The following is an 11,383-nucleotide window of genomic DNA, read 5'->3' on the forward strand; positions in this document are numbered from 1 at the left end:
CCTTTGATCCCTTACACCTCTCTCTGCCCCGCGTTATTGCTCTTCAGAGGGATGAAAGAATTCTCAGAAAGAATCATCTCTTTTTTTCTATTTCAAGGGAAGAGGGATCTAAACTTATGACTACAAATTAAAAGATTTATTTTTAGCAGTTCTTCCCTTACACTTTATTTTTAACTTTAAAAAGAATAAGAAAGAGTAGATTTTAAATTACTCTAATTTTAAAGGAAATGTATTTCCCTTATTTCGGGCTCCCTTGACCGTCGAGACAACGCCCCGGCGTAGTTGCGGCCCTACACTCAATGACCAATTAAGTAACTGCTGTTAGCTCTCCAAATTTTCATTTGAAAGATGAGGAAAATAACTTCAGTTGACAATACTCTAAATTTAATGACACACATATAATTTTATATTGTATTAAAAAAAAATCATGAAATTTTCAATATGCGTAGTAAAAATCAGTAGTAATTTAATCAAGAGTATTCAAAAGAATAATCATTATAGGTAAAGAAAAAAGGAAAACTTACTATTTGATTTATCTATTTTTAAATATGCATTTTAAAATAAGTTTTAAAATTAAGTTATCAGCATGAGTGATCTTCAAATACATAGTTCGATTATGAACTTTAAATTACTTGTATATTCTATTATTCTCGATACGGCTTTCAACGGAGCAAAATATAGGTAAAAGGTAATTTTAAAGGAGTATATATTTTTTAATTTGATTAGTTAAAGTTGTGTCACGGTATCTTTAATTATATGCTTCAACCATTTATTATGAAAAGTAGCAATTCCTGCTTGTTTCAATATACTCAAGGAAAAAAGTAGGTGAACGAATATTTATCTCAAATACCTCCTTGCTTCAAAACGAGCAAAGTTATAGTAATACAAATTTACGAAATTATTAAGTTATAACGTTTTCTTTTTCTGAAAGAAACTCTTTAACTCCCAATAAAATCCATTTTATGTTTTTTTTTAAATTATTCAAAAAAATACTTATTTTCAGATCCAGAATTCTTATATCATTTTGCTTTTAATGGACATTTGTAGATCAAAATTATTTTTGTATATTGTTTTTTATTAGTTATTAATAAAATCACGGTTCCCACGGTTTAAAAAGTTTTTTGAAGTGGTATGAGATATATCTAGATGGTTTAAGCTAACAATAAATTTTTGAATTAAAACAAAATACATATTGTGCAAAAAATACTTAGGAAATAATTTTGCATTTCCGCAATGAAAGCTAAATTTAAGCATTTTTCAGTAGTCTTGAAAAATCTTAGTTACCACTCATTTATTTTTTCCAGGTCTTGGAAACCCTGTAAAATTAATCCAAAATTAACTCAAATAACTGTTTAAACTGGTTACAATGTTTTCCATTGGTAATTTTCACTGCTAAAAATAAATTGATTTTCTTTTTAATTTCATTCTTTAATTGAAACTATTTTCTATATTGTTTTTTATTAGTTATTAATGAAGTTAATTCTAAATTAACTCATAAGTTGTTTAAACTGGTTAGAAAATTTTCAATGGATAATTTTCACAGCTCAAAAATAAATTGATTTTTTTTTCTTCACATTTCTTAATTAGACCGGGAGTAGCAAAAATTGAAGTAAACCAAAACTAATTTTAAGATCTATATTTTTACTGAAAAACCTGTTTTTATGGTTCATTAAGTGGAAATAACTATCACCTGGCTACCTCTAAATCCTTTAAATCTGACTGTTTTTAAAATACGCCTTCATTTGTCTCTGGCAAATCATTCTTGGTCTTCCGCTTTTTCTCTTGCCATCAGGGGACCAAGAAAGAGAAACATGCGCTAATTTTTTTCTTGGCATTCTCAGTCTGTGCCCGTCATTCTCTACCTTCTCTTAAATATTTCATCTTCTATTGTAGTTAGGTATGCTTTTTATGATGTAAAATAAAGGGAAAAATTTCATTCAGAGAGAATACTTTATTAGCGTCTGGTTTCGTAACTTAAAATATAATCTGCACACATTAATTACCATATTTAAATTAGTCTCTCGAATCATTAAGATTGCATCGTAGTACGTGAAAGTCCAATCATTAGATAAACAGTTATATAGATATTTTCTTTTTTGTTACGCGTACTGTATGCGCTCAAATTTACCCTGCTTTAAAAAATAAATAAATGAAAACTTTAAACATTTAAGAGTTATATTTTTCTCCCATAATGCGCATATTGCAAGTCCAAACATAGGCCACTTTTATGATATAAAAACGGTTACAAATATAAAATTCAAATCAGATAAAGTAAACTTTTTAAAGCTTTCCGAATAAAAAAGTTGTTGCCTGAAACAAATATCAGGATATTTGAATAACTTAATTTGTTACAGTTTCCCCCGAAATCCATCCCAGTATGTAATATATTCAGGCTAATCTACACTCTTGACCCTGGCGCGAAATTTCCACTCATGGTTATGGCTGGCGCGTAAATTTAGTTTTGTAAAATAATGAGCTTTAAACTACCATACTATACTCAGAGTTTGTTGTAGGCAAATTTTAAAAAAAGGTGAACAAGAGTTTTAGTCTTTAAGAGGAAGGTTATAAAAAAAAATGCGCAATGAAAATCAAATCTTCGCCATCGAATTAACACTTCTGAATGTTTTCGACATCTTGGGTTTTCCTCGTATGGAAAAAGAAATTATTCATGTAATTAAACCCAAATATCTTTAATGAGAAAGGTGCATGTTAAAAGAGTGGACAAAATTCAAGTTTAAATTCTCTTCTCTGTTGTGGATTCAGATGTTGGAATGTTAATGCTGGGAGTGTTCATCGAGTTGTTCCCAAATTTGCCCCAGATTATAACATTTTGCGCTATTTTACAATTTTTAGTTTCTACATTCATTTATGGTTTTGGCAGCCAAAAATTTTTTTAAACTACAACAGTTAAAATTTTCAAAATTGCTCACGTTTTTTGTGGAACTAGTAGCGAGGAAAAATGTCTGTCTGACTAGTAGATTTTTTTAGAACTGAAATTCCTGCTTTTGATATATTTCTAGTTCCTTCATATTTTATAAAAATCATTTTTAGGTACGTATTTATTTAAACACGAGTTCAATTATTGCTATGACACTTATTTTTCTACAAGGAAAAAAAAATAAAATTATTTTTTTTCTTCCCTTCTTTTTTTTAATCTCTTTTTACATTTAAAATCTATTCTCTTAACTTGTATTGGTTGAAATCTAACATTACCTTCATTATGCAGGGAATCTTCATCTTCAGTTTGATAACGTACAAACCAGTAACGTATAACAAAACTTACGAATATCCTGGATGGGCTATTTTCATTGGCTGGTGTATGGCTCTTGTTTCGATGTTGTGCGTACCAGTTTACTTCGTGTACCAGCTGCTGGTGACCCCTGGCACAATGAGACAGGTATGATATTTGTTGATGAGTTAATTAGTTGAGACTTAGTTCCACATCAATTTTAACTTAAACAACAATTTTTAGGTTCTGTTTTATTAACCAATCTGCTTTTGTAACTAATTTCTTTACTTGTCCTCTCGTAATGAACTGAAATTCCATGCTTATAACGAACAGTTCATTACGAACGGAATTTCAGTTCATTACGAAAGAAAAAGTAACGAGAAAGCGTGCATTCTCGTATGAAATGATGTATATATATATTTTTTTTAATGCTTCTTCCTACTAATAGATCTGCTAAAGAATAAAATTAATAGCATAATCTGAGATTATTTTTAAATACAGTGAGTAATTAGTGTTTTAAATCTATATTTTTAGTATCCTTGTCAAAGTTAAAATAAAATTATACACGTACATGTATAATTTTCTTTAATGTTATCCAGGTGGCAAATTCATATTTTAGCCTGGAAAAAACGAAAACTATATTAAAGTTTGTCGAATCACCTCGGGAAAAGGTGGAATAATGAACATGAAAAACAGTTTGATTGCCTGGCAAAACATGTTTAAATATGATCTCTTTTTAGAAGTGATTCGTTGGATTGCGATATAGCGTTTTTTTTTTTTTTCCTTGTTGAAATATTAATTTAAAATGCGTAGATTTTAGCTTCACTTTGAACAAGAATTTAACAAAATATAAAGGCGGTCATTACAGAAAACCCAATCGATACATCTGGTACTGAACCCAGCACCTCCTAGAGGTGTTGAATCAGTTCTCATTTTCTCTTCTATAAAATTATCAGTTCTCATCTTCTCTTCCATAAAATCATCTCACAAAAATACATCTGTCAATGAACATCAATCAAGTCTAATGCTTACCTCATTAGCAAAACTCAAAATGTATAATAGAAATCGATACTTCGATTTATGAATTTTTGTTGAAAAATTGAAATAAAGATGAGCTCGTATCTGCAATATTAATTCTTGATAAATTATTACTATTCGCCTTTTTTTCATTTTTTTAAAAAATAAGTTCCAAACTCTAATTCTATTTCACACGATTTGTTATGCGATCAAAATTGTAGACTCATATGCTCCAAGTTAACCATAGCACTAAAAAATGCTGCTAAATTTTGGATGCAATTATCTTTAGAGAATAAAAAAAAAATTTATTTCGATTTGAGTGCGTAAATGAAATTATTATTTCAACTAAAACGTTTAAGACGCGTCGAAAAATTTTTGTTAAACTAGCGAGCATACATATCTAATGCACCGATAAAGATAAATGTAGTGAGAAACTACTCAATAACTTAATTTCGTATCAAATAATAAAATCGAGAAAGCTAAATTCCAAATAAAAATTGACAAGCCTCTCAGATGTTCAGTATTTATGTTATATGTTATCTTTATCAACAAAAAAAAATTAAATGGGTTAAATTTTTGCATTTGAATAAACAAAATGAAACTAGGTAAGAAAAAAGTATATAATTGAGAAATTATTAGTCCGAATCTCATTTTTTTAAAATTATTGTTATATGCTAATCATTTTATATACAGGGTTATTCATAATTCCCTCTGGGGTTTCGAAGCGTTATAGTAAAAAAACGAAGACGAATATGGTTAAAAAGAACATATGCAATTATTCCGAAAGTATTCAAGTTTTAATTTAAGCAGTTGCCGGTAGATGGCAGTAACATGTACCACTGAAGCCAGTTGTAGTAAACATAAGGTTGTAGTAAACAGAGGGAATTATGAATAACCCTGTATAAGTGTTGAGTATAAACTAAAATATAAAAAAAATGTATTCAGCTGTGGAAAAAGCCCTTTTATTATGCAGTTATTAGTTTCTCCTTACATTAGCATATAGATAAAATACATACATTGGCAAGCTAGTGGTGTTTTCTCAACACAGCGTTTTTTTTTTCCATATATTCACGGGATACGGTTCTCGTCCTGTTTGGGTGTAGACTTCCTATAGTTTTATATTGATAATTAGGGGACTCCGCCCCCTGTTAGCTGATGCTCTTCTACACATCAACATTGCTATGCAATCTTGCATGGTTTACTTTGCTAACCATGCTCACTACTAAGTTAAAAAATCAATTGAAATGTGTTCTAGTGTAGAATCTTATGAATATGAATCAATTATTGGAATGTTTGAAACTAATTCTGTTTTAAAAATTAAATTTTTTATTCAATAACAAGTTATTGAAAAAAAATCTTAAATTTAAATAAATGCAATAAAAAAGCTTACTGAAGCGAAGCAATAATTATGCTTTTATCAAACAACGTGTGACGGTACGTCTCCTATGCATTTTTTCAATGCTAAGTCTTTCATAACTGTAATCAAAGCTTTCTTCTGCTCGCTTTTTTTTAAAGTGTAACAGAACGACTAATACTTATTTTTTAATGAATAACAATAAATAAAATTATTTTTATTGAGCTTGCATGAGTATAATTAATACATAAACATAGAACACTTAATATGAACCATTTGCTTCTTCTAATTCTTCCCAACTTATGGGGCCGAGATAGCCTGGGCGGTAGGGCGTTGGGCTCACGTCCGTGTGGTCATGAGTTCGATCCCTGCCGGCCGAAGACTTCCGGTATACGAAATGGTAACTGGTGCGGGCTAAATCTTTCGGGGTTACAAAGTCCTCCAAGACTTGATCAAAGATTGATCGAGCGAATGTGTCCTCTGTTTAAAACGGGATGTGACGTATGTATGTTGTCTCCGAATCATCCTCAGGGATGTTTCCCAGACAGTCTCCAACAGCCAATCTGCAGCTTTAGCGCAACGAAAATAAAAAGTATCTAAGTATCTTCCCAACTTATATCTCAATATCTTTTCATTGTCCATGCGAGAGAAAAGAATTTTCATTCAGAAATTTGTAAACGTGTACATTTACGCTTTCATGCTTATGACAGCTCACACGCTACTTGATATTTTAATTCAGAAATAATATACACGTTGCTAAATTTCTAGTAAATCGAAGGAAAATTGCAAGTATCAGGCCTGCCATGTTAGCGGCATGTCTCCAAACAGCAAATGCAATTAACCAGAAAGCTTGTTCAGTTTTATACAATTTAAAAAATACGTGGAATAACGTTAAAATGAATATGTTGTAATCTTTTCGACAGAGCAAGCTTATTTAGTAAAGTCACATTAAAATTTTTAAAAAAAAAAACGTATAAATTCCCAACTTATATCGAGTAGAATGTGAAATTGTGGTTCACTTGTTGCGCATGAGGTCAACTTTATCGCGATTTTCCTTTATGCATCACTAAGATGAGGAATGGAATTTTATTTTGCTCTGCCATTTAATTAATATATAGATTAAAAGATATTTAAAATTCTGCGAAGGTTCCTTTTTTCTTCCTCTTTCATTTTTGTAACGCATTATCTACAAAACTTGATGCGTTTAGACCTTCGAGCTCTTATTTGTGCGTAAATAAATCCCTATAGAATGGGTGGTCAATTTTTCTAGCCTTGTTAATTTTTGAGCACAAGACTGCATTGTATTTATACAATTTGACATTGAATATTCGTTTTATCTCTCATTTTCCAGCGATGGAAGATTTTAACCACACCCCGTATTCCAATGAGGCTGCCAGTTCATGCAACTGATCCAGATGAAGCTGCTAAGAAGAGCCTCACCAACAACCACTACGAGCAATCAAAGCTATAGCTCTTCGCACAAAATACAAAGTTCATTGATAAATCAAAACAAGCCTCATAGGCTCGTTTCATTTAGCAAATCCTGAATGATTGTCTTCATTGAAGACTTCTAGTTTTTGCAACACTTAGTAGGACCACACTTCAACAGCCTTGTATTCGTAAGGTTGCAAAATTAATAAATCAGTTTAGCTGATTTAAAATTATTTTATTTCCGAATAGGCTGTTGAATTAAAATATTTTTTCTATTTAAAATAAATCCTATTTCCACAACATTTAGAAAAATCCAAATGTGAATCTCAATCAACTTTCTTTTAGATTTATAGAGGATTCGATCCTACCAATAAGTATGGTATTCATATGTTCAACTTTAAAATGAAACGGCATTTATTGTAAATTAAAGCTATTGTTTCTTGCTTATTCATAATTTATCTTTATAAATCATTCATATAATTGTAATTACTGGATTCATTATTTATAGAAAACATTTGTTACGATTTTGTTCATTGCATATAGTTGCATACATTGGATTTAAGTTATGAAAATTATAAATTTTGTTTTATAACAATCTTTTAAATTGAATTTCAGATTTCTGTAAGTTAAAATCTTATTTTATCAACTTGAAACATTTTGGATTAGGATTTTGTAATATCTTATTTTTTAGAAATTTTGTAGTTTCTGCATTATAAAGACAAATTTTTTTAGAGTGTTCTGTGTTTAATTTCAATATTTATAATTCTAAAAGCATGTAAGTGTAAGTTTCGTAACCATCTATAATCAGAAATTTAATGTTAGAAATCAAACTAATCTTGTTTCAATGAAATTGAGCAATTTTCGATTTTTCATTTTAAGCAAATATAGTCCTTCTCCATTTTGTTTCAAGTAAATAAAAATAATTCTCAATTCTATAAGTTTTGAAGTTTCTTTCTTATTTGATTATATTTCTTAACATTTGTTGATTTGTAAATGTTAGATTATTTTAGGTTGACAAATCTGTTTTGCTTAAATTAGTTTTTTTTTTAAATTTTAAAATATTTTAAATAGTATTTTAACAATTTTAAAACATTAATCAATAGTTTTTTTTATAACAATTTTAACTAGCTGGTTTTGCTGCATAAAAGAGCTCAATTTCTGGCAGTTAGACGCTTTATTTTCCATCCTGTTGTAAAATTAAATTTAGTTCATTTGTTTGCAGAATATCTGTTTCTGAACTTAATGATTTTTTTCTGATATTAAGAAATTAAAATTCTGAGCAATTATCTTTTAATTTCAGCAAACACTAAAGCTTAGTCAAAGAATTTCTATAAATTACCAAAAACTTGCAACCAATAATAATAATTTTTAAAATTTATTTGAATTACTTTTAATGTAGAACAAGTTGTTTTATGTTCGTAATGTTTTTTATTTTTTCACGTGTTACATTTGAATCAAGTTTATGTTATATTAAAACAATGATTTTACTAAGTGGCAAATACAAGTTTACGATTGTTATTGGAAGTAAAACTTGTTAGATAATTCCTGTTGCTCATGGTCAATTTTGTTGATAATTTATTTCACCCTTTTAGAGCACACATTGCCACATTTCATTTTGTATTTTTTTTTTTTAATTAACACCTTTCACATTTATTGTATTTTCAAATCCATTAAGTTTCTTGTGATCGTTATGAATTGTAAATGTGTAGTATTTCCACTGTCATTCAATTTTCAGTCATATTTATTGGTTAAAAATATAATATATGGTTAAATTGTAACATTTGATATGATCACCTTATGCATTTAACCCAAACGAAGAAAATTTGTAATGATGGTTTAATACTTTAATAGAAAAAATACTTCTTGTTGAACTTAAAACTTTTAGCATTATTTTGTTCGATTTTAAATCAATATTGTTGCAATTCAACCAAATGTGATTTATCCCGGTGAGGTATGGTATCACTTCGTACCATCAGTTGTAAATATTGGTCGTAAATGGATTTTAATCTATGGATTTAAAACTGCCAATGAAGGTACAAATATTTTGTAATTTGTGTAAATCTTTACCAACAAGGGACGAGCTTTTTATAATAGGATGAAAAGGCAGGAACATGGATTTAGAACCCCTCCCCCACCCCCCTAAAAATATAGTAAAGAAAAAAAAATTCCTTCCTTGCAAGTTAAAGCCATTGACCCAATTTTTACTAAGCACTTATTCAGCATAAATAAAAGTGCATATGATCAATATTAAAAAAAAATCCTGATAAATAGTTTTAAAAAAATAGTAAATGAAAGCAAATATATGAGAATTAAAAGAGTGACATTTAAAAAAATATGTTGGCAAAAACTTTTGATTTTTTTTTTACATTTGAATTAGGCTTTGATTTTTGTTAAAACATTTCAAAACCAATAGAAAGGTTTATTTTGAAGAAGCTTCTACCAAAATATACGACATAGATTTCAAAAAAGAAATTTTTTGGATCTCGTACAATGTAGTGTTCTCGAAGCTCATTGCTCCCGATTGGATACTCTAAATAGTTTGAATGTTAAAAGATTTCACTTCATTTACGGCAGTAATTGTTGAAGGATTAAATTTCTTACTAATTTGTGAAATTCAAAGAACGTTTCACAAAACTTATAAAAAAGAATGATTTTGTAATGAGATTTTATTTCTTCCTGCTGCCCCATATGAACAAAAATTGCCAAAAACTAAAATTAAGCATTGAAAAATGCTGTATTTAAATTTAATTTTTCTGAACTTTTATGCTAAACAAAATAGCAAAGCTATGATTTTATTAAAATTATTGTAAACAGTAATTTTACAAAAGAAAATTTCTGAGTTCAAGTTATGAAATGTTTATATAAAAAAATACCAAATAACTTTATTTCACTTAAACTAATATACTTAATATGCGTAAAAAATAATTACAAACCTTTATATGAACAAAATTTTCTACTTTTTACTCTAGCAATCAACAAAAAAAAATTTTTAAATTTGCCATAATTAAAAAACCAATTTATTAAAATTTATAGTGTTTTCATAAATATTTACACCAAGCACACAGTCATTCCCAATTCCTTTTTAGCATGTACTAAATATTCATTTTAAAAACTTATAGTAAAATATCAAAAATAAATTTTACAATTTTATTACTTTAAATTTTCATAATATTTAAAAATCCTTAATAAAAAAAATAGACATGTTACAACTTACAGAGTTTTCAACTTACCCACTATCTCTAAAAAAATGACCATTTTACAATACATGAGGTTTAGCTATGAGGTTAACATATTAAAAGGTTTAATTATGAGGTTAACTTAAGAGGTTTAAAACTGCAAGCATTAAGAAAATTTACCGTTAAAATTAATATTTGAACATTTTATAGAAGTTTTTTTTAAAATTAAAAAAAATATCATTTTATGTTTGTTTACACACAAGTTAAATTCAAAAATTATGTAGATAAATTAAAACCTCTGTATATGTCTCGTCATTGTCAAAACAATGTTGTAATTATTGTTTAAATCTTTTGTAGTGAAACAAATTTAAGTTATACTAATTTTAACATTGTTTTTATTTTCATCTGTATGTCTGTTATGTAATCTTAGAAATTATGTTATTACTCATGTGTATAAAAATGATTAAAATTTTCTAGTATCAATGTTTGAAATTATGTTATTTACTTCATTTTCTAAGAAATGCATAACATACCAAAATATACTTGAACGAATTGAAAGAAAAAAAAAAGACTGAAATAAATTAAATATAATATTGTGTTCAATATTTTAAGAAAAAACAATATTCATTTGCAGGAACTAAAATTTCCATTTCCAAAGTGTGGAAGTTTTCATGATTTTTAATTTTCATAATAGTTATCCATAAAATTGAATTTTTCACTAGAATGACTAAAATATTAAAAAAAAAAAAAAAAACAATTTTCCAATTACAACTGATGTTTACTATGAGCATAAATTTAATGGACTCCTAATCCATCATTGATGGCAATTAAATATATCCAATTAAATAGTTTTAATCTGTTCAATATTTTAATCCAAATATCAAGCAGTATATATCATAGAACTCTCATTTTCAAAATTTCTTATATGGAAGGATTTCGATGTGAAGCTAATGAATTTCAATGACTAAATCCGCCAAACCAAAAGAATAAAATTGGCAGACGAATCACGTAAAACGTAATTCTTCTCATAATTGGCGGAATAATGTATGTAAACACCTCATTACGGGATTTAGAAAAAGTTTCACAATTTTGTCGCATCATAAGATTTTGACTCGCGGAACTCAGTGAACCAATGCTCTTTAAATATGCAGAATTCTACGATATCCGTGCAGAAAT

General features: G+C 28.1%; 1 protein-coding gene across 2 annotated transcripts in view; it reads left to right on the plus strand.

Moving 5' to 3' along the window:
* The window catches only part of LOC107444033 (sodium- and chloride-dependent GABA transporter 3), a 91,240-nt gene extending 81,377 nt beyond the window's left edge, over positions 1-9,863 (plus strand). For both annotated transcript variants that reach the window (XM_071180135.1, XM_043042405.2), the window contains exons 12-13: positions 3,227-3,397; positions 6,952-9,863. In XM_071180135.1, the coding sequence (XP_071036236.1) occupies positions 3,227-3,397; positions 6,952-7,071 (291 nt within the window). In that variant the 3' untranslated portion in view covers positions 7,072-9,863. The remainder of the gene's footprint in view (positions 1-3,226; positions 3,398-6,951) is intronic.
* The last annotated feature ends 1,520 nt before the right edge of the window (positions 9,864-11,383 follow it).

The sequence above is a fragment of the Parasteatoda tepidariorum genome, chromosome 4 (assembly GCF_043381705.1).
Source record: "Parasteatoda tepidariorum isolate YZ-2023 chromosome 4, CAS_Ptep_4.0, whole genome shotgun sequence".
NCBI lineage: Eukaryota > Metazoa > Arthropoda > Arachnida > Araneae > Theridiidae > Parasteatoda > Parasteatoda tepidariorum.